The sequence below is a fragment of the Mesoplodon mirus genome (genome assembly GCF_964341445.2).
Source record: "Mesoplodon mirus genome assembly, chromosome: 15".
Classification (NCBI taxonomy): Eukaryota; Metazoa; Chordata; class Mammalia; order Artiodactyla; family Ziphiidae; genus Mesoplodon; species Mesoplodon mirus.
Window position 1 is genome coordinate 10938037 of NC_138991.1, and position 20362 is coordinate 10958398.

A 20362-nucleotide genomic window follows, 5' to 3' on the forward strand; every position below is an offset into this window, starting at 1 on the left:
AAAAGAGAATGGATTGACTTTCTGGCCCTACATAACTCCTGGTGAACTTCGGTAAATAACTTTCATGGCACTGTCAAAATACTGGCTTCAGCTGGAAGATAAAGAGGCTAGTTTTAGATCTACTTTTTGTTCTGTGCTTGTAAAATAGAAAGTACAGCCAGAGATGAGGTATTTTCCCTCCTAGCAACAGAAGCGTACCGAGGCCGGGAGCATCCTCGCACAGACGCAGCCTGCCCGCCTCCTCCCGGCATGTAGCATCAGCTCGGAGCACAGCAGGCCGAGCGCCCGGGCAGGGGCTGGACCGGGAGTCAGCCTCCCCCGGGGCCCAGGCTGGCAAAGGGCAGCAGCTCCAAGCGCGCCTCAGTCTGGCATCCCGGAGGATGCTGGTGGTGGGGGGGGTGGACTCAGGTAGGGATGGGAAGCGAGTCTGGGCCCCCGAGCACCGGGGCGGGCGCGACCTGACGCGCATCTCTGCGCGACGCCAGACAGCCACCGCTCCGCAAAGGAGGGGCCCCTCGGACCCCCAGCGCGGGTCCGGAGCCCCAGCGCCAGGTACGAGAGAATGCTGCGGGGAAGCCGAGGGTCCGGGTCCAGCGCGCAAGGGGTCCCCATTCGTCCACTTTTCCCCGGGGGAGCGCGAGCCCTGGATCCCCCAGCCCCAAGACCCGCCTCCCCCACTTCCAACCCCGTCCCCTACCTCGGCCCCGGGCTCGGGGGTCAGGAAGAGCGCGAGCTCGCGCGCCCCGCTGCGCACGGGCTCCGGCCGATCGGCGTCCACGAGCAGCATGAGGAGCGCGGCAGAGTCCAGTTGGCGGCGGCTACCCGGGATCCCGACGCCGCGTCCTGGCCTCGGAGCCCCGCCCCCAACCGGCTGCATGCCCCGTGGCCCGCCTGGCGGAGGCGGGGCAGGTGCGCACCCAGTGGCAGCGGCCCACGCCTCCCGGAACGCCGGGCCGAGCGGGCAGCGCCACCCAGTGGCGCGCGACGCTCACTACTCCCGGCCCCCGCACCAACTGGTAAACGATTCTCAAACTCGCTTTCAGATTGCAATCACCTGGGGCTCCTTCAAAACTTCCTAAGTCTGACGGCCACACACAACCTTTAGGGTTGGAACCTGGGCATCAGTACTTTTTATGTTCGTCAGGTGATTCTAACATAGAGCCGAGTTTGAGAACCATCGGTATAGACCACCCCTTTTCATTGGAATCCGGTGGAGCAGCGGTTCCCAGCTCCCACAGCACTTTAGAATGCCCCGGGGAGTTTCTAAAAGCCCGGAAGCCAGGCCTCACCCCAGGCCGATTCAGCCGGAATCCCTGGGGGTGGGGCTTGGGCATCGGTAGTTTGTAAAGCTCCCCGGGTGGTTCCAGCGTGCATTCAGGATAGAGAACAGACATCTTAGAGGATCCTTTCATTTAAAGACCACCCCTCCCCGCCATCACCCCGCCCACAAGGCCTCGCCTAGGACAGCATCTTGTTTGCGGCAGGCGGACAGTCCTAAAAATTTGGGAAGTCGGGTGTAGCGATCCTCTTCCTCCCAGGGGCCGCTTTTAAAATAAGCTCCCCAGGGAATTCTTCAGCGCACTAAATTGCACACAGCCCCGCACCCCTAGGAGGCTAGTCTAGACCCCTTAGAGGCTGAAGAGGGTGGGGTCCAAAGCAATTCTAGTGAGGATAGTTCTAAAAACGGTAACGAGGTATAGGGGAGTCCAGCGGTCTCATTTTTCCTATGATGTCTTTTAAATTGTTAAATTCGTTTTTAAAAATCGGGCTCCGCTTAGGGCTGCAAATAAATATACAGGACTCCCCTCACCCTCGTCCTGTTAAATCTTAATTTATATTTTATCTGACAACCTTAGGTAGGGGGCGTGAGCACATGCTTGATCTGTCTTTTGGGTAATCCATCACTGTACAGTTCCCACTTCCACAGCTTCCCACTGCTAATTTCTCGACATCGCCGCCCAAACATTCAGGCCTTCAGGCCAGAGTAATTTTCTGGAAAATTCTTGGCAGAGACTTGGGCCTCAGGTGCTAAGGAAAAGGATTTAATAGGAACTCACTGAACCCGCACTTGGCCATTCATTACTATCCTGATGCGTCTGATGCTCAGAGCCCTTCTGTATCCCACACGCACCCAGAAACCCAGCTCCGACCTTCACCCTTACCGGCTGACTGGGGCCCTCCCTCGGAAAAGCCCAGAACCGGCCTCAGATGAGCCACAGTCCTGAGCACAGCAAACTTCCCCTGACGGACGAATCTCAGAAACATAATGCTAAGAAAAAAAGGCAAATCGTGAAGGCTCTGCAGGGCACGCTGCCATTAACATAAAGGTTTTAACACATGCGAAACCGCACTATATATTGTTTATGGATACAGACATATGGAGTAAAAGTGTAAAGCCGTGCATGGGAGTGATGTACACCGCATTCAGGAAACTGGTTACTCTGGGGTGGGGGAGAGGAAACTGGAGAGGGATACGGGAGGTGTTTCAATTATATTTGTAACGTTTTATTTCTTCTGTTGATGTTTGTTACAGTATTTAAACTTTTAAAATGCCCAACGTGACTCACTGGGAAAAAAACAAAAACCAACAAAACCCTGGGATATTAGCTAAAAGTGCTGCCCCGACCCCCTTTCCCCGGAGACGGGGGGTCTGGGAAAGAGATCTTCGCTCTTCAGCCACTCCGCGATTCGTACCCTGGGCCACGCTGGCTAGCCAAGAGTCATTTTGTTTCTAGTCTTTTTTTCTAAATGTAATGATGCCTTAGAAACATTTTGCTTAGAACACAGATGCCCGGAAGCCCACCCCACCTATCGGAGTCGGAGTCTTTGGGGCGAAGGGGCGCTGGGAGCAGCTTTTAAAGCTCTGCCGTTGACCGTGATGCACGCAGCACCCCGCAGGCTGAGAAGAGCCCCTCTCCGGTAAGTCCGGCTGGCTGTAGCCAGGGACCCCCGTGGGAGGCCGAATTAATGATTTTAAACAAAGAAGATGAATTTTTAAACAGCCTCCCCGGCCTCTCACAGGCGCTTGGGGTGACCCTGGGGCAGGCGGCAAGCCCGAGGCCTGGAATGCAGCCCGCCTGGGCCGCACCCTGCCCAAACCAGTTTGAACCAGCTGTGGGGATGGAGCCGTGGCGCGTCCCCACGAGCTCCCTCTGGCGCCCAAGACGGGCTCAGAGCGGCTGCTGCGGCCTCCTACTCGGGAGTCCTCCGCGGGGCCGGGCAGCCGGCTCCCTCCCAGCCGGAGGTCGGGGCGCCCGTGGCCGCCTGGCCCCGAAGACCCCCCGGGAGCCGCAGTGGCCCCCGGCTGGGCCCCGAGGCCACACAGCCTTCCACCCCCGCACCCCCGTCCCATCTGGTTTCACCTCCAGCTACAAAATGGTTGCCTGTCTGTGTCTTTTCAAGGTCACCTCTGCCAGCTCAGGCCTCAGGCACACAAGGTTCTACATGAGCATCGTTCCCAAGCTCGGCTGCGCCTTGGAAACTTCCAGAAAATACTGACGCCGAGACCACTCCCCAGTGATTGGGATTTAATTGGTCGGGGGCGTGGCCTCGGTTGGGGAGGTTGAAAGGATGCCCCAGGTGATTCTGATCTGTGCAGCTCCAAAGCTGCTTAACTCCGCGGGCCGTTTCTAAGGCCCGTTGGTCTCATTGGGAACGTGTCCTGAAAGCTTACTAAGTGCCAGGCTCTGTTCAAAACTCTTCACAGAGACGCCCGCCTTGAATCTCCTCCGCACCGTGAGGCAGGGAGGCTCTGCTGATGCCCCTTTTAGAGACGAGGAAACTGAGACACGGAGAGGTTAAGTCACTTGCTAGGGATTATAATCAGTCAAGGGAAGAACCCAGGTCCTTACCTGCTACTCACGCTACACTGCCTGTTGCAGGGAAGCCTGGCACTGGGAAAGCTGGTGGCTGCCCTGCCCCTCTGCCAGCCCCCCCCTTTTCACTGCCCTCCCAAAGCACCTGTAGCCACCTCTCTTCCTGCTCTTAATTCCCCAGTGCTCACCAAGTGAAGTTCAAACACCTCCACCCCCCAAGCCTCCCTTGCCAATCTGTCTACTGCTTTTCTCTTTGAACCCTAAGATGCAAATGGGAGCCCACAGAGCAGAGCCAGGGCCCGGAGGAGGTAAGAGAGACACTTGGAGTACAAACTGTTAAGGGGGTCTCCCGGTCAGGATTGGCCCCAGGGAGTGAGGGTCCCTTTCGCTGTGTGCCCTGGGCATCTCACCTGCCTCACCTGAGTCCTGGCCCTGCCACACAGCCTGCCGTTATAGACCAAAGGTTTGTGTTCCCCCAAGTTCATACACTGAAATCCTAACCCCAAGGTGATGGTCTCAGAAGGTGGGGCCTTGTGAATGGAATTAGTGCTCTTACAGAGGTGACCCAAGAAGACCAGGCTGGGGTGTCTAGTCCACAGGAAGATCTGTGCCCCCATCACCTTCACAAAGGTTAACTCGAAGACAAAGGAGCTCTGCAGAAAAAAAAAATATATATATATACATACATATTTATATAAAAGAAAAATATAAAAAATATATACATATAAAAGAAAAATTTAAAAAAAATTTAAGAGACCCCAGGAGAACTCCCCTGCCCTTGCCACCGTGTGAGGACACGCGGAGAAGTCAGCTGCCTGCAATCCGGAAGCAGGCCTTCACCAGAACCTGACCCTGCTGGCACCCTGATCTTGGGCTTACAACCTCCCGATCTGTGAGAAATAAATGTCTGCTGTTCATAAGCCACGCAGGCTATGGTGTTTTGTTACAGCGCGGCCCAAACGAAGGCATCTGTAGGTGTGTTAGATTTGCACAACATCGTGCTTAAATACCTGCATCTTTCAATGTGGTACCTTTTACAGTTCACGCAGACATTCAACTGTGGCTTCTCTCGAAAAGAAAGGGAAGCTCAGGAAACCGTGGGCCTGCCCTGCGGCAATTAGGAGCTGCCTCAGTTTGCAGTCTCCCCCCGCCGCCCCAGTCTCTCTCTGACCTCTTGGTCCGTGAAAGTGTCTGGGTGTTGCTTCCGGGGTCCCCTGAATACGCCCCAAGTCTGCTGGGCTCCACATCGATGTCCAGCGTTTCCGTCTGCCCCTGGGCCCACTGCCCTCCCTGCCCTTCACCCAGCCTTCAAGGTCACTCTTCCACGGCCCTTTTTCTGACCCCCAAAGAGATGAGCCCTTTAAGCTTACCTTCTGATACCTTCCACCTTCGGCTAAGTTGTAAGTAAGGCCACCATCAGACAGAAAGTTCCTGTAGGACAGAACGCACGTCTCGGGCGTTTTGGGGGGGTTGCTGTAGGCGTCCAGTGGCTGCCTTTGCACCTAGAGGTCAGTCCTCAATAAACACATTCATCTAAAATTTGGAGTCACTTTCCTGCTTAGTGTCTCTGTTTCGCCACCAGCAAAATGATTTAGAACACCACCCCTCTTGATAGAAGCACGGTGAAAACCCAGGTTTTAAAAGCATTTTCCTATCACAGTTTTGAAATGGTCTCTCTGTGGTAATAGGAGATAGCACATCCCATTTGTTCCCTGTAAAAGAAAAGCTTCTGATTCTCCTCAGGCATTTGATTCGTTTTTCTCTGAGCCTTTTCTTTCCACAACAGAGCTGCACAGAGGGGCTCGTAGCTTTGGAGGCAAGAGGCCAAGCGTCGAGACTCAAAGTGCTCCCTGTGTGTCGACGTTTGGCTTTCCAGCTAGAGCTGCCCCCGTCCTGGGAAGTGAGGGGAGAATCCTGGGTTTAGAGGAAAGAGGCATTTCCTTCCCCCTCCAGCTACTGAAATATGGGTCCCAGGCTGTTTGTTCTGCCTCTGTTTAAACAGACGCTGGAGGGAAAGGACCCTGCCCAGCAAGGTGGGAAGTGGCCGGGCTTCCGTGACCCAGGCGGGAGCTTAGCGCCTTCTGTAAATTCTCCTGCAGGCTCAGGCAGTCCTGGGTGTTACAGGCCCACCACCCCTAACGCAAAACCCTTGGGACCAGACATGTTTCAGAATCAGAACTCCTGGGTTTAGAATGCCAATACGGAGCACATAGGACACCCAAGGTGACAACTCCAGGACGAGTGGGGCCGCACCCTGTTATCAGACTTCGTATTTCTCGGTAGAATGTATGAATAGTCACCTTATATGACCTCATTAAGGGTCTTAAATAAATCTCATGCCAGTCCGGCTCAGGTTTTGCTGGTCAATGCATTTCTGCTGGCCCGATGGGGAAAAAAGCAAATGGTTTTCAGTTTCCTGGATTTCAAAATTTCAAAAAAAGGAATTATGGACTTGATTTTCTGTTTCGCAGTTGGGGAAACTGAGGCTCAGAAAACTGTGGCCCAGGCCCACGTATGTAACTGCGTGGAGTTGGGTTTCAAGCCCATGGCTCTTTCATTTATATCACACTGAGATGGATCGGAATATGTCAGAAGATGTTAGAAAATAGTTAAGTGCCCTGGTAAAACAGTATTCATTAGACTATTTGGGACATTGGAATATATTTGTTTCTTGCTTCAAGAACCTGTATCTCTATTCACTAGGATTCAAAGGCCCTTAAGTGTCCTTGGAGTACAGGGTACGGTATTGTGTACACAGTAGGTGTTCCATAAAAGAGATCCTACTCTATAGGAAACCTGCAGGCATATCAGCAGCAAACAATAAGCTGAGAGGGGTCCCTGGTTGTAACAATGGCCATAAGCAAACACAATGAAATTTAGCAGGAAAAAAAGAAAAAAGTATTTACTTTTTTGAGGATTTTTTTTTTTTTTTTTTTCTTTTTGCGGTATGCGGGCCTCTCACTGTTGTGGCCTCTCCCGTTGCGGAGCACAGGCTCCGGATGCGCAGGCCCAGCGGCCATGGCTCACGGGCCCAGCCGCTCCGCGGTATATGGGATCCTCCCAGACCGGGGCACGAACCCGTATCCCCTGCATCGGCAGGCGGACTCTCAACCACTGCGCCACCAGGGAGGCCCTTTTGAGGATTATTGAGGATGTGGGAAACCTCGTCTTCAGCAGTTCATGTGACAACCACAGAGAATTTTTTAATTGATTTTGAGTTTAACTTAAGATATTGAAATAACACAGCTGCTAAAAAGAAAATGAGGATGAGGATGCATTAACTAAAAAATACAGAATGCAGTACAAAGAGCTAGAAGTGGACTGTCTTCTGGCCCCTGGAGGGCCCCTGCTGGGTACAGAATGTACCTCTGGGAGGGAACAATGCACAGTGACTAACAGCAGAGGCTCTAGTGTCAAACTGTCTGGGTTCCATCCACCTAAAAGCTGTGTGACCTTGGCAGAATTACTTAACTTCTCTGTGCCTGAGTATCCTCATCAGTAAAATGGCATGATACAACTTCACAGCATTGCTGAAAAGATTCAGTGAGACAGGACTTCCCTGGTGGCGCAGTGGTTGAGAGTCCGCCTGCCGATGCAGGGGACACGGGTTCGTGCCCTGGTCCAGGAGGATCCCACATGCCGTGGAGTGGCTGGGCCCGTGAGCCATGGCCGCTGAGCATGCACGTCCGGAGCCTGTGCTCCGCAACGGGAGAGGCCACAACAGTGAGAGGCCCGCATACCACACACACACACAAAGATTCAATGAGACAAGCTACATAAACTTCTTTAAACACTGGCTGGCATAGAGTAAGTGCTCAATAAATCCTACATTATAAATGGAATATTGACAAACTAGAGTGTTTTCAAGGGAGGACAAGGAAGATGGCCAGATGGATAATATAGCTGATGGTGGCAAGGTTTTGGTCCCCAAGAATGCATTTGATAAATGTCTGTTGAGAAAAACTGAACATAAAGTCAGTTTATGACTGACTTTATGTTCATGTGATGCTCATGTGACCTTATGACATGTGATGACAGTTTGAAGGATTAGGAGCTGTTTTGCCGGGAGAAAGCTTGGATTATCTAAAGGAAGATCGCAAGGAAGGGGTCGGTGAATTCCGTGGGGCTGCTGAGAGAAGAACGACAGCTGAGCCAGGGACACGAAAAAACAGAGAAACCCCACCTGCCTAGCTGTGCAGAACACCACTCACATAGACAACGGCGTGCATGGCGCCCCTGGAGTTGTGTGGAATTCTAAGATTCCAGCCCACTGGCGTACATCACATAATCCCCAAATATGGGGGGAGCCAGAGGATATGATGGGTTATCATTCCCATGATGAAGTTACTGATTAGTTGACTGGGAGTTAATCAAAAGGGAGATTATCTTGGGTGAGCCCGCCCTAATCAGACAAGCCCTTACAGAGGCTTTCAAGGTCAGAGCTGGAAGGAGTCAGGGAGGTGCCCCCCTGCTGGCCTGGAGGAAAGCGAGCAGCCACACTGTTGTGCACCCCTCTGGGGGCCGCGGAGCAGGGAACAGCTGGTGCCTCCAGGAGCCCAGGGCCTCAGACCTACAAGTGCAGGAACTAAAATCGACCTGAATGTGCTTGACATTGGATGTGGACTCGAGCCTCAGACAGCCCCAGCAGCCCCTTCACTATAGCCTTGTGAGAGAGACCCTGAGCCATGGAGCCGGGTAACTATCCTGAGACTCCTGACCCAGAGAAACTGAGATAACAAATGTGTGTTGTTTTAAGCCTCTGAGTTTGGGGGAATTTGTTAACACAACAAAATAAAACAAGTACACAGGTATTACTAAAGGGAAGCGGACTTCACCTTAAAGTGAAGGGGAAAGATTCTGAAGATGAGTTGTATGTGAATAAACAGATGGGATCTCCGAGGGGTGAGGCTCCACCTCGGGGGCAATTCAAGCAGAGTCAGGCCGTCTCCTCCTAGACAGGGACAGTATAGACGGTGTTTCTGCTATGGTTGAAAATTCACCTCTAGATCACTGGTTCCTAAACTTGAATGTACCAGGTGAATGACGTGTCACCTGGGGATTTTGGTAAAATGCAGATTCTGATTCACCTGGTCTGTCCAGTCACTTGAAACCGCTATTCTTCATGAAATGTGAATTAGAAGCCAGAAGAATTTCTGATGGTCTCGGAAATTTCTTTTCTCAAGTATCTTCTTTCCAACGATACAGTGTGACACCAGGTCCACAAGATGTTAGCTCCATGAGGTCAGAAACTGCACCCTCTTGTTCACTGCTGTGACCCCCCAACTGCCACAGAGTCCACGTGGCACAGTTCATATATTTTGAATGAATGGGGTTTGTGAATCATTTTTAAACAGCTTTATTGAGCTATAATTCACACACCATACAGTCCCCCTATTGAAAGTATACAGTCAATGGTATAGACTAAAGTACATACACAGAGTTGTGCATCCATCACCACAGTCCATTTTAGAACATTTTTATCACCCAAAAAAGAAACCCTAAAAAAGAAAGAAAGAAAAAGAAAGAAACCCTATACTACTTAGCCATTGCTCCCCAAACCTCCCATCTACTTCCGGCCCAGGCAACCACTAATCTAATTTCTGTCTTTATGAATTTATCTATTCTGGACATTTCATATAAATGCAATCATATGTTGTGTAACCTTTTGCATCTGAGTTCTTTCACTTAGCATGAAGTCTTCAAGGTCCATCCATGTGGTGGCACACATCAGCCCTTTACTCCTTTTTGTGGCCCCCAAATATTCCATTATATGGATGTACCACAGTTTGTTTATTTATTCCTGAGTTGATGGACACAAATATATTAGAAGTAAAAAATGAATAATTACTTAACCTCAGAGTGTGAAAGCATCTCTTATTTTGACACAAAACTCAGAAGCCATAAAAGAAAATTTCAACTATAGAAAGATGAAAAGTTTCTGCATGGCAAACACTACTCTAAGCATATAATTCATATGTTGAAGCTCTAACCTCTAGTGTGGCTGTATTTGGAGATGGGGTCTCTAAGGAAATAATTGGGGTTAAATAAGGTCATAAGGGTGTGGCCCTGATCCTATAAGATTCGTGCCTTTAGTGTCCTTATAAGAAGAGATGCCAGAGAGCTCTCTTTCCCTCTCTCTCTCTCTCTTGCACAAAGGAGAGGCCATGTGAGGACACAGGGAAACAGCAGCAGCACCTTGGTCTCGAACTTCCAGCCTCCACAACTTTGAGAAAATAACTTTCTGTTGCTTAAACCACCCAGTTTGTGGTGTTTTGTTATGCAGCCAGAGAAGACAAAGACATGTACCAATGTTAATTTCTAGTTTTGACAAAGGTGCCGTGGTTATGTAAGATGTTAGCATCAGAGGAACCTGGGCGATACTGTACTGTCTGTGCAACTGTCCTGTAAATCTAAAACAATTCCAAAATTAACAATTTGTACTTAGAAAAAGGAATGGAAATAAAATGAATGGGGAAGAATTTTATCTAGTGATTAGGAAAGAATTACCAAAGATATATTAAATGAGAAAAGCAAAGGGTAGAATATGCTGTTATTATATAATAATAAGAGGGGACAGGGCCTCCCTGGTGGCGCAGTGGTTGAGAGTCCGCCTGCCGATGCAGGGGACACGGGTTCGTGCCCCGGTCTGGGAGGATCCCATATGCCGCGGAGTGGCTGGGCCCGTGAGCCATGGCCACTGAGCCTGCGCGTCCAGAGCCTGTGCTCCGCAACGGGAGAGGCCACAACAGTGAGAGGCCCGCATACCGCAAAAAGAAAAAAAAAAAAAGAGGGGACATAGTATATTTTCATACTGTCTGATTTACCTTAAAAGTCTATGAAAAAAAAATCTATGGAGAGATAAGCAAGAAACAAAGCATAATTGGTACCCAAGGGAAGGGAATTACAGTTGGGTGAACTGGGGACCAAAAAAGGTGAAAGTGTTTTCACTATGTACTTTTTTTTTTTTTTTTTTTTTTTTTTTTCTTTTTGCGGTATGCGGGCCTCTCACTGTTGTGGCCTCTCCCGTTGCGGAGCACAGGCTCCGGATGCGCAGGCCCAGCGGCCATGGCTCACGGGCCCAGCCGCTCCGCGGCATATGGGATCCTCCCAGACCGGGGCACGAACCCGTATCCCCTGCATCGGCAGGCGGACTCTCAACCACTGCGCCACCAGGGAGGCCCCACTATGTACTTTTAAAAACTTTTTTTGGTTGTTTGAACCATGTGAATTTATTTACCATTCGAATAACTAAATTTGTAAAAAATAAACAATTGGGGAGGAATAAGAGGGCTTGCTCTACAGATACTAAAATGTATTTTAAAGCTTCAGTAATCAAAACAGCATGAAATGCTTCCAAAGCAGACAAATAGATTAAAAAATCGTGATTTGGCCAAAACAAACCCAAGAACATGTAAGAAACTAGCAAGTGATAAAGGTGGAATTACAATTCAATGAGAAAGTAGTGTCTTATTGAATACATTATGATAGAACAATTAATGGAGAATTTAAACAAAAAAAATCTTAGATCTCTTAGTTTAGCCAAAGATTAGATGGCCAAAGAATTATCAGATGGATTAAGTATTTAAATGTAAAAAAAAATCATAGAAGTATAGAACTTAGGATAAAAGCTGGGTAAGCATTTATATAATCTGAGAGGGAAACTACTAGAGAAAAGAATAAAGAATTTTACCATGGACAATAAGAAATTCCTACAGAATAAGTACAAAAGCCAATGACACACACAGTAAGGAGCAAATGACTAATTAGGAAAAATGATGACCAAAAGGTTGACTTCCTTAATCTGTAAAGCACTTCTATATTAAGAAAAGACTGATACCTCAATTTTTAAAATGTTATGCAAAGGACCCAAACGGAGAAGCTAATAAAAGAAGAAATACTAATAAACAGTTTTTTAAAAGCCCTTCAAACTAATAATCAAAGATATGTAAAGCAAAATAAAGAGACGCTTTTTCCCCTATTAAGTAGGAAAAGCATAAAAATAATAAATCTGGTGTTTTGGAGGGGAAAACGACTCACACATACCCCTGGTGAGGAAGTAAATTAGAACAACCTTTCCGGAAGGAAACTGGATATATTCATGAACCAATGCCCCTCCTTCTCCAAAACAAAAAAACAAACAAATAAAAAAAACACATGCGTTGACCTAATGATTTCTCTTCTAGGAATTTATCCTAAGGAATTAACTGAACAAAGAATAAAAATATGTATTTACAAAGCTGCTCACCACAGCACTGTTATAATTGTGAAAAAAAAAAAGGAAACAGCAAACGAAAGGGAATTGGTTTTATTAAATGAGGGTTCATCTATACAATGAAATACAATGAAGCCATTATAAAAGATGTAGAGCTGTATTGACAGAGCAAAGACATTCACAATATATTGCCCTCTGAAGAAAGCAAATTACAGAATAATTTAGATGTATGTAAGATCTTCTTTCTGTCAAAATCCATATTAGGTAATATATATCGTTGTACATATGTACTGAAAAACTTAAGAGTGGTTATCTCTGAATAGTGCTTTTTTGAGGCGGTGACTCTTTTCTTTCACATACTTTTTTCCCTAAAATTTCTTCTGAAATCATATATTACTTCACTGGACACACAGCTTCCTTAGCCAGTCTAGTTTTCATAAGAGATAGTTATATATGCAAATATATTTTTCTCTTTCCCAGGTTATGTCTCTGAAGCTCTGGGTTAACTGTAAGGACCAGAAATGAATATTAAAAAAAACCTTGCCTCGAATTTTGACTTTTGCTTTTGATGAAGAGAACATCTAGGAATGAGTACTTCAACAAAAACAACAACAAATAATTATAAAAACAATAGCACAGAGTAAAAATAAGCATGATGTCAGTTTGCCAAGGAGACATCATGGTTCTGAGAAGTCCTAATTGAGAGCAAACTGTTGGGCTGGAAATGAGCAACAACTCTGGAATAAATTATGCATGGCCACTGTTAAATATTTTATCCATCCTTAACCATTATTTGTTTTCGCAAGGCTAAAAGAGGAAAGACAAAGAAAATACTCAGATCGTAAGCATTATCAGCCTTATCATCTTTCCTCCATCCTTGAAGCCATCAACATTCAGGCACAAACCCTGCAAAAGAGGAAAAACTCTAACCGTGATCACGATAAGCAATCGGCAGGCTGAACTTGAACTTCACGACTTGATTAAGGGATGTCAAGGCGACCTCACCTTCTGCATCCAGTTTGTCACATCCCTCAAAATCATGAACATTTCGCTCTGCTTAACATGCTGTTTTAAAAATGAACGTTTGTGAATTCTTGGCGACGTCCAGGCAGAGGGGTTTTGTGTTCCCCTGGTACCCCCGCAGCGAGCGGGAAAGGACAGCGAGGATACTTGAGGAGCTGTCAGGAGTTGATGTAGCCCATTCAGCCCTTTGCCATTTGGCCAGCTTCCCAGCCACTCTGCCTCCTCCCCTGGCCCTCTCCCTTCACTGTTGCTTTCCTCCCTCTCCACTGTCTGTTTGGCTGATGGAGGCCCATGCCAGTCCCACTGGGCACGGGCCCTGTGAGCACCAGCCAAGGCCCCATGGTGGTGGAGGGAGGACATGGATGCCAGCCCGCTAGAAAATCCCTCATGGGCCGCAACTGTATTGCGAAGACTTTATTGCAAAGGTTTTACTGTTGCCTTCCACAGGGGAATGAAAAATTATCACGATGGCCATTTTGGGGTGAGATTTGTTTGGAATCATTTTTCAAGTATTGTCTGGCATTTTGTATATGCGTGTGTCAGAAGCGTACATTACGTTGTTATCCTTTCTTTTTTTTGGTGGTGGGGGGGTGGGAAGGCAGGGCTGCACCGGGTGGCATGTGGGATCTTAGCTCCCCGACCAGGGATTGAACCTGTGCCCCCTGCAGTGGAAGTGCAGAGTCTTAACCATTGGACCGCCAGGGAAGTCCCTTTTTATCCTTTTTTTTTTTTTTTTTTTGCATTACACTAATGTTAATTCCACATTCTGGCAGACCAGAGGTGTGTGTGTGTGTGTGTGTGTGTAAATGCATGTACCCAATTTAAACATCAACTAGTTAAAAGTTGTCTGTATGGGTGTTTTTACTTTTTTTAATGTCTGTTAATTTTATTTATTTATTTATTTATTGGGGTATAGTTGCTTTATGTGTGTTTTTTGTTTTTTGGGGGGTTTTTTTGTTTTTTTTTTTTTGCCGTACGTGGGCCTCTCTCTGCTGTGGTCTCTCCCGTTGCGGAGCACAGGCTCCAGACGCACAGGCTCAGCGGCCATGGCTCATGGGCCCAGCCGCTCCGCGGCATGTGGGATCTTCCCGGACCGGGGCACGAACCCGTGTCCCCTGCATATGTGTGTTTTTAAACCAAGAATCCTTTTCCACATTTTTCTGCTTTACCAGATAGAGATTCAAACAAATGAAATCTACCTTCATGTTAAGTTACCTGGTGTGGATTGTTACTCCTGAGAGTGACTTATTGGGGATTCTGATTCCAGATGATTCCGGGGTTAGTCACTGATCCACCCGGGAAGCAACACTGACCAGGACTGCTGTTCCCATGCTGTCATCATCACGGCACATTGTTGGAGGCCCACATTCTAAAGCCCTCTCCTTCAAGCTCCCTTCACCCATGCTTGGCAGGTATTTACCAAGTTAATGATTTAGTTTCTGAGTCACTAAGCATACAGATTTTTGCTGGAGTCACCCCGGGTACATACCTGAGACAGCAGCTGAAGGCCTCTGGGAATGCTGGGGAAAACCTGATTTGCGACTGACTACCCTACTGTAGATTTAAAGCTAGCACGCGCTGGCAGGACAGAAAGCCTGGGAACAGAACTCTTATGTTCCATAAGAACAGTGCCCTGTTTCATTTGAGTGGAACCTGTTCCAGGTCTTAGCGGAACAATGCCATGAAAGCTATTTCCTTGTCGTTTCAGGCACTGCTAGGAGGTGGGATGGAAAAGGAATGCTGTACTGATACAATCTGTGAGTTGTACTATTAGTCAAATTCTAGCCTTTTTTTGTCTTCTCTTCTGGTGGATAGCCCAGAACAAAAATCCAACCTGGAGTTTTCAGAGGCTTATTTTCTGCACACCTCTAATGATTTGTGTGGGGAATTACTGTATTCGATCAACCTTGCAATTCTGGAAAGTCAGATTATACTAATTTAAGGAAGTGGAGTCTCTTGCACAGGGGGCTGGAGACTGAAGCTTACTTTTGCCAAGTTAACAGTACAGTGTATGCCAGATGAGTAGATGAAGGCTTTCCGTACATCTTTATGAATTTTAGAAGACCTTATAAGCCATGCTCATTAAAGCAGTTCTGCTAAGAGTGAAGGAGAGATACAGATGGATCTCAGGACTTCTCAGACTGTCATATGCACAGGAAGCACCTGAGGAGAGCTTGTTAAAATGCACATCTCTGGGCTCCACCAGCAGAGAGTCTGTTCAGCAGAACCAAGGTGGGGCCTGAGCATCTGCATCTCTAACTTCCACACAAGTGATGCCAAAGCTGCTGTCTGGGGACCGCACTGTGGAGTCACACAGTTGGAGGACTGCTTTGGGCTGGTCGCTGAACCTCTCTGGACCTCAGACATCTCCCTGAGAAGTGGTCAGAACAGCTGACATTCAGAGCGCTTATTAATCCTCAGGCACTGTCCTCTGTCCTCGCGGTGACCTATGAGGAGATGGTTTCACAGTAAAGGAATGAGAGCCTTTGATGGTCCATGGTGTTGAGCTTCTGAGACAGCGTTGGCAAACTGGTAGCCTGCAGGCCAGCTGGGGCTGGCTGGTCTGCTTGGTCTGTCTCACGAGTTGTTTTAAACATCAGGATGTTTCATGGGAAATTCTGGATTTCTGGTATCTTCTTAAAAGTTCGAAGAGCTGGCAACGCTGGACCCATACATACCCAAGTGGCAACAACACAGTGGGGTGTGTGTGTAAGGGGAGACTCTGGCTTACCCGTCCCACCCACCCTACCCCATTCCAACCCCTTGGGCATCACATTTACCCATTACTCTAAGACCATGATTCTCCCGTTTCTGTATTTCAAAAGTAATGAATTTTGAACTTTCTGTCATTTCAGATTAAAGTTTCTATGTACTCTTTATATATTACATTTGTATCAGATTTAGTTATGGTCAATACAATCAAAATAAAATAATATCTGAAAACACAAAAGCAAACGTTGCCATTATTATGAGATTTGAACTTCTCCATCAAATTCAGAACAGGCCACTAGACCCCAAATTTCATTTCCACTTTTACCATTTTCCTTTGACAGAGGACTGCTCTCTGTCCCCATTTACCTTTCGCATAGTACCTTAGGCTTTTAACTCTCTCCGAGAAATGTACACCCAAACACTTAAAAAAAGCTGCAGTTGATGCCACTGTGTTCACTTCCCTGTCACAGGGTCCTTCTTTTGTGCGGTGACAGCACTCTGATTCCCTGATTCTTCTTTGAGGGACGCCCCTCACCAACCCAGCCCAGATGTGGGCTCAGGACCCAGACAGTGCCAAAGGGAGTGGGCTCTGAGGCTTTGGCTGTGATTGGCGGGGGAGCGGAGGCTCGCTTCCGGGTGGGTAGTTAATGACAGAAGGTACACTAGAGTTGCTGCAGGCCATTTTTGTCACCACAAAGGGGTAATTTGTCTGAGAAAAAAGCAAACAGGAAAGCAAAGCAAGAAACAGATTCTAGCCTGTGCTGTAAAATACAGCAGCCACTCGCTCTGTGTGGCTACTTAAATTTAAATTCATTAATTAAAACTACATAGAGTTAAGGATTCAGCTTCTCAGTTGCACAAGTCACATCTCAAACATGCAGTATCCATGTGTGGCCTAGGGACTCCCGTTTGGACTGAGCAAATGAGCAAATAGGCCACTCCCCTCATTGGATTAAGTTGTACCAGCCGCACTGTTAGATAATATCTGTGCTGAAGTTCTAGCCCTGACTATTCAGCTACGTGAGCCAATAAATCTCTTTTTAGTGAAGCAATTCGAGTTGGATACATTCATAATCCAAAGAATCCAAAGGCAGAAGCCTTCAGTTAGCGCTCTAGAGAACATGACCGCAGGATTTAAGTTTCGTTGGGGTGGTTTTCTTCCACTCAGGTCAGTGCCAGAAAAAATAATCACTGGGTCCACAAAAAGTACTTAAGCAAATGACACTCAAGAATATTCATGCCATTTCACCATCTTCTACTGTTTCTCCAATCAGAAAACAATTAAGACATAGAACGGATGGATCTGAAAACAGATACACTTCCTAAGTCCCAAGTTCATGTTTATCAGCTTGAGAATAATTAGAATAATGGACAACACATAAGAATACAAGAACCGTTTCCCCCCCACTGGAAAGCGTTTTAACATGAACAATATTGAAATAAAATGACATGATGTGCCTTCTGACACGGTACAATGAGGATATAACATCGTATCTGTAGTATTCTTGCCAAAAATGCGTAACTTGAATTTAATTATGAGGAAACAGACAAACCCACACTGAGGGACAGTCTACAAAACAACTCATCTTTACTTTTTTAAAATGTCAATATTATGCAAGACAAAGGAAAGCTGAGGAACTGTTCCAGATTAAAGGAGACCAGAGACATGACACCTGAATACAATGCATGATTCTGGATTAGACCCTGGATGGAGGGACGATTTTTCTGTAGAGGACACTACGGGGGCAACTGGTGAGATTCTAGTATATGGCTTTTGTGTAATAAATATTACTGTATCAATGTTAAATTTTTTGAATTTGATAACTGAACTGTGGTTGTATACAGGAATGTATAAGAGAATGTCCTTGTTCTCAGGAAAATATATGCCTGCCTTTAGGGGCTTAAGGGGCTGTGATCTCTGCAACCAATTCTCAGATGTTTCAGGAAAAATGGAGAGAGAAAGCAAATGTGGGTATGATCGGGGTACTTTTCATGCAGCTCTTTTCTAAGTTTGAAATTATTTCAAAATAAAAAAGAAAGCAATGCAGTGCTTTTTTCCCCCCTTAGGAAAAAAAAAATATACTAGTATTTTCCATGGCAAATTTCTCAAGTGGAAAACAAAGTGCTTCACAAGTGTTTTTCAAATAGTGCATCCTGAAATTGTTTTGGGATAGCCCAATAAACGTTTAAAAAATGGAATAGAAAATCAGCATTTTTCATGTAATGGTTTCACTTTGTGAAACTTTCAATTATATACGTGTGTATTATACCCATACATACACATGCATACACACATCTGTGTACTGGATCACAACATTCAATGCATTTCTTACTGTGGCGTGCAGTTTTTAAACAATGTTTGAAAGCCATTATACTACAGTATCTTTAAGATAGTGACTCACAATTTACCTAAAACACCTTAGTTTGTACCTACTGTTCTGGCATAATTATAAATTACAGTCACTCATTTTCAGCCACTTTAATTTCTTTTTATAACCAAGTACCGTATGAATAAATATGCTTTGTGGACAAAAAAGAATTTTAGCCTTTTTAAAAGAAAATAATAAGAATTAATTTATGTATTATTTGTATAACTGAAAAAAATTTTTAAGTTATCTTTACTAATACTATATTAAATAACTTTGTTATCCATCCCTTGGGATTATAATGAACTAGATAACTACAATGAACTAAAAAAAAGATTTTCTATTACACAGAGAACTAAGAAAGCTTTTTAAAATGGGAAAACACCTAAATACAGCTTGTAAATAAAATACGAACTCTATTCAATATTAATTTATAAAATACACATCAAATTTTGTAAAGTAACTGGACAAACACATTAGCTTTTAAAAATATATTATGTAAATCTTGTTTACAGGGAAGAACTTGGTAGACTACTACACACTAAGGGCTTTTCAATTATTAAATCTAACAGACTAATTTCCTTTCTTTTACCTTGTAATAGCTAGTCAGACACCCACCCAATTACAGCACTTAAGTAGCATGTAATATAGCTAGAGGCACAACTAATGTATGCTTTACCTTACAGGTAACAGTCACCATCAGCAAGTGATACGCTGTCACAAATAACAAGGTCAAGACTTTCTACGTCTTCTAAGTAAGGTGCTCCCCAATCTGCTAAGCTGCCAAAGTCACTGACACACACACAACCCTTAAAGCTTTGTCACCCACAATTAAACCTTTCATCAGTCTAAAAGATGGGAAAATCAGAGCAAACAACCAGTTGCTGCCAACCATTAATTCAAGCACCTTAAGGCAAACAACCAGAACAGGGCTAGCTTTTCCTTATACATTTCTATGACTTCGACGATTTTTTCCTCAAATGTAATTTTTTACCCAGACTGGAAACTTGGAAGCAGCAGGGATTTAGGATACAAAGAGCACCGGGGGTTGTATTTGGGGATGAAAAGGATCTTTTAGTTCCATACCTTTGTTTCATGGACCCTGAAACCAAGTGCATCAGGTACTGAGTGCAACATAGTCTGCACCAATGGATGATGTGAAGGGTTCTATGTACACGATGTTGAATTTTTACTCAGAAGACTTTCTTTCAGTTTTTAAACTGGCGGAAGGAATCGGTTATTATCCTGCATGCTGGATGGCAGAGGAGTTAGCGCAGAGATCGACTTAGCCAATGACCGGGTGACTAATTTGGGATTAGACTTGGCTCAGGAAGAGGGTCTGTTTTATCTCAGGCCTTTTACAGTGTTCAGTATAAAGTGAATTCAATCCATATAGGCAATACCTGTACCTGGGGTGGTAATAAAAAGTATAACTAAGTGAATTTGAATTCAGAAGAGAAACTGTCACTTTACAAACAACTTTTGTCTTATTTCAAATAATCTTAAACAATGTGATAATTCTATATGGATATCACGCATAACCTCTCACATTATCAGAACTTAACTACATTTTAAATGCCCTAACCCTAACCCTAACTCTAACCCGGGCCCTCAGCAGTGCAAGCGCGGAGTCCTAACCACTGGACCGTCAGGAATTCCTGGTGTTGATCTTTTAAAAATTAAGGAAGCCAGGATCTTGTTATAACTTAGCAATTTTCTCCCTACCCATTTGCTGTAATGGGTGCTTGGTAAATATTTGTTGGGTGACTCTTCATATATTTGCAGACAAGAAAGTAGCCTTTGTACAAGTCTATCTTTATTTGTAAAAAATAATATACAACTAAAGCTAATTTGATTTTTAAAATCAAAGCTCATTTAGTGATAATGTACATTTTATAATAAAATTGTAGTAAAATACTGACATTTGATAGTTTAAACAAAGTAGCATTCATGTAAAAATCATGTTGCATGTAAAATTTAATTAGAAAATCCATAGTTCACAAAAGTACATATATTTTGTTGATAGCTCATGAGAACATTATCATAAATTTACTTAAGATACAGAACAAAATTCACAGTTAGCTTGACATTTAGTACTATAAAATTTTATGCTGAGTCCACTGATATTTTTGTTAATAAGGTACACTTGAAGTAATTCAGACTACCAATGAATCGACATTTTATTGTATAACCAAGATCTATTGGTTTCACAATACGTCTAGTAATCAATTCTT

General features: G+C 45.4%; 1 protein-coding gene across 2 annotated transcripts in view; it reads right to left on the bottom strand.

Annotated features, from left to right (window-relative positions):
• BCAS4 (breast carcinoma amplified sequence 4) overlaps positions 1 to 1270 on the bottom strand; it is a 63649-nt gene extending 62379 nt beyond the window's left edge. Inside the window, exon 1 of one of the 2 annotated variants that reach the window (XM_082643527.1) lies at positions 698 to 1270. In XM_082643527.1, the coding sequence (XP_082499653.1) occupies positions 698 to 877 (180 nt within the window). In that variant the 5' untranslated portion in view covers positions 878 to 1270. The remainder of the gene's footprint in view (positions 1 to 697) is intronic. The other variant, XM_082643526.1, reaches the window with a different exon arrangement.
• Between the last annotated feature and the right edge of the window lie 19092 nt (positions 1271 to 20362).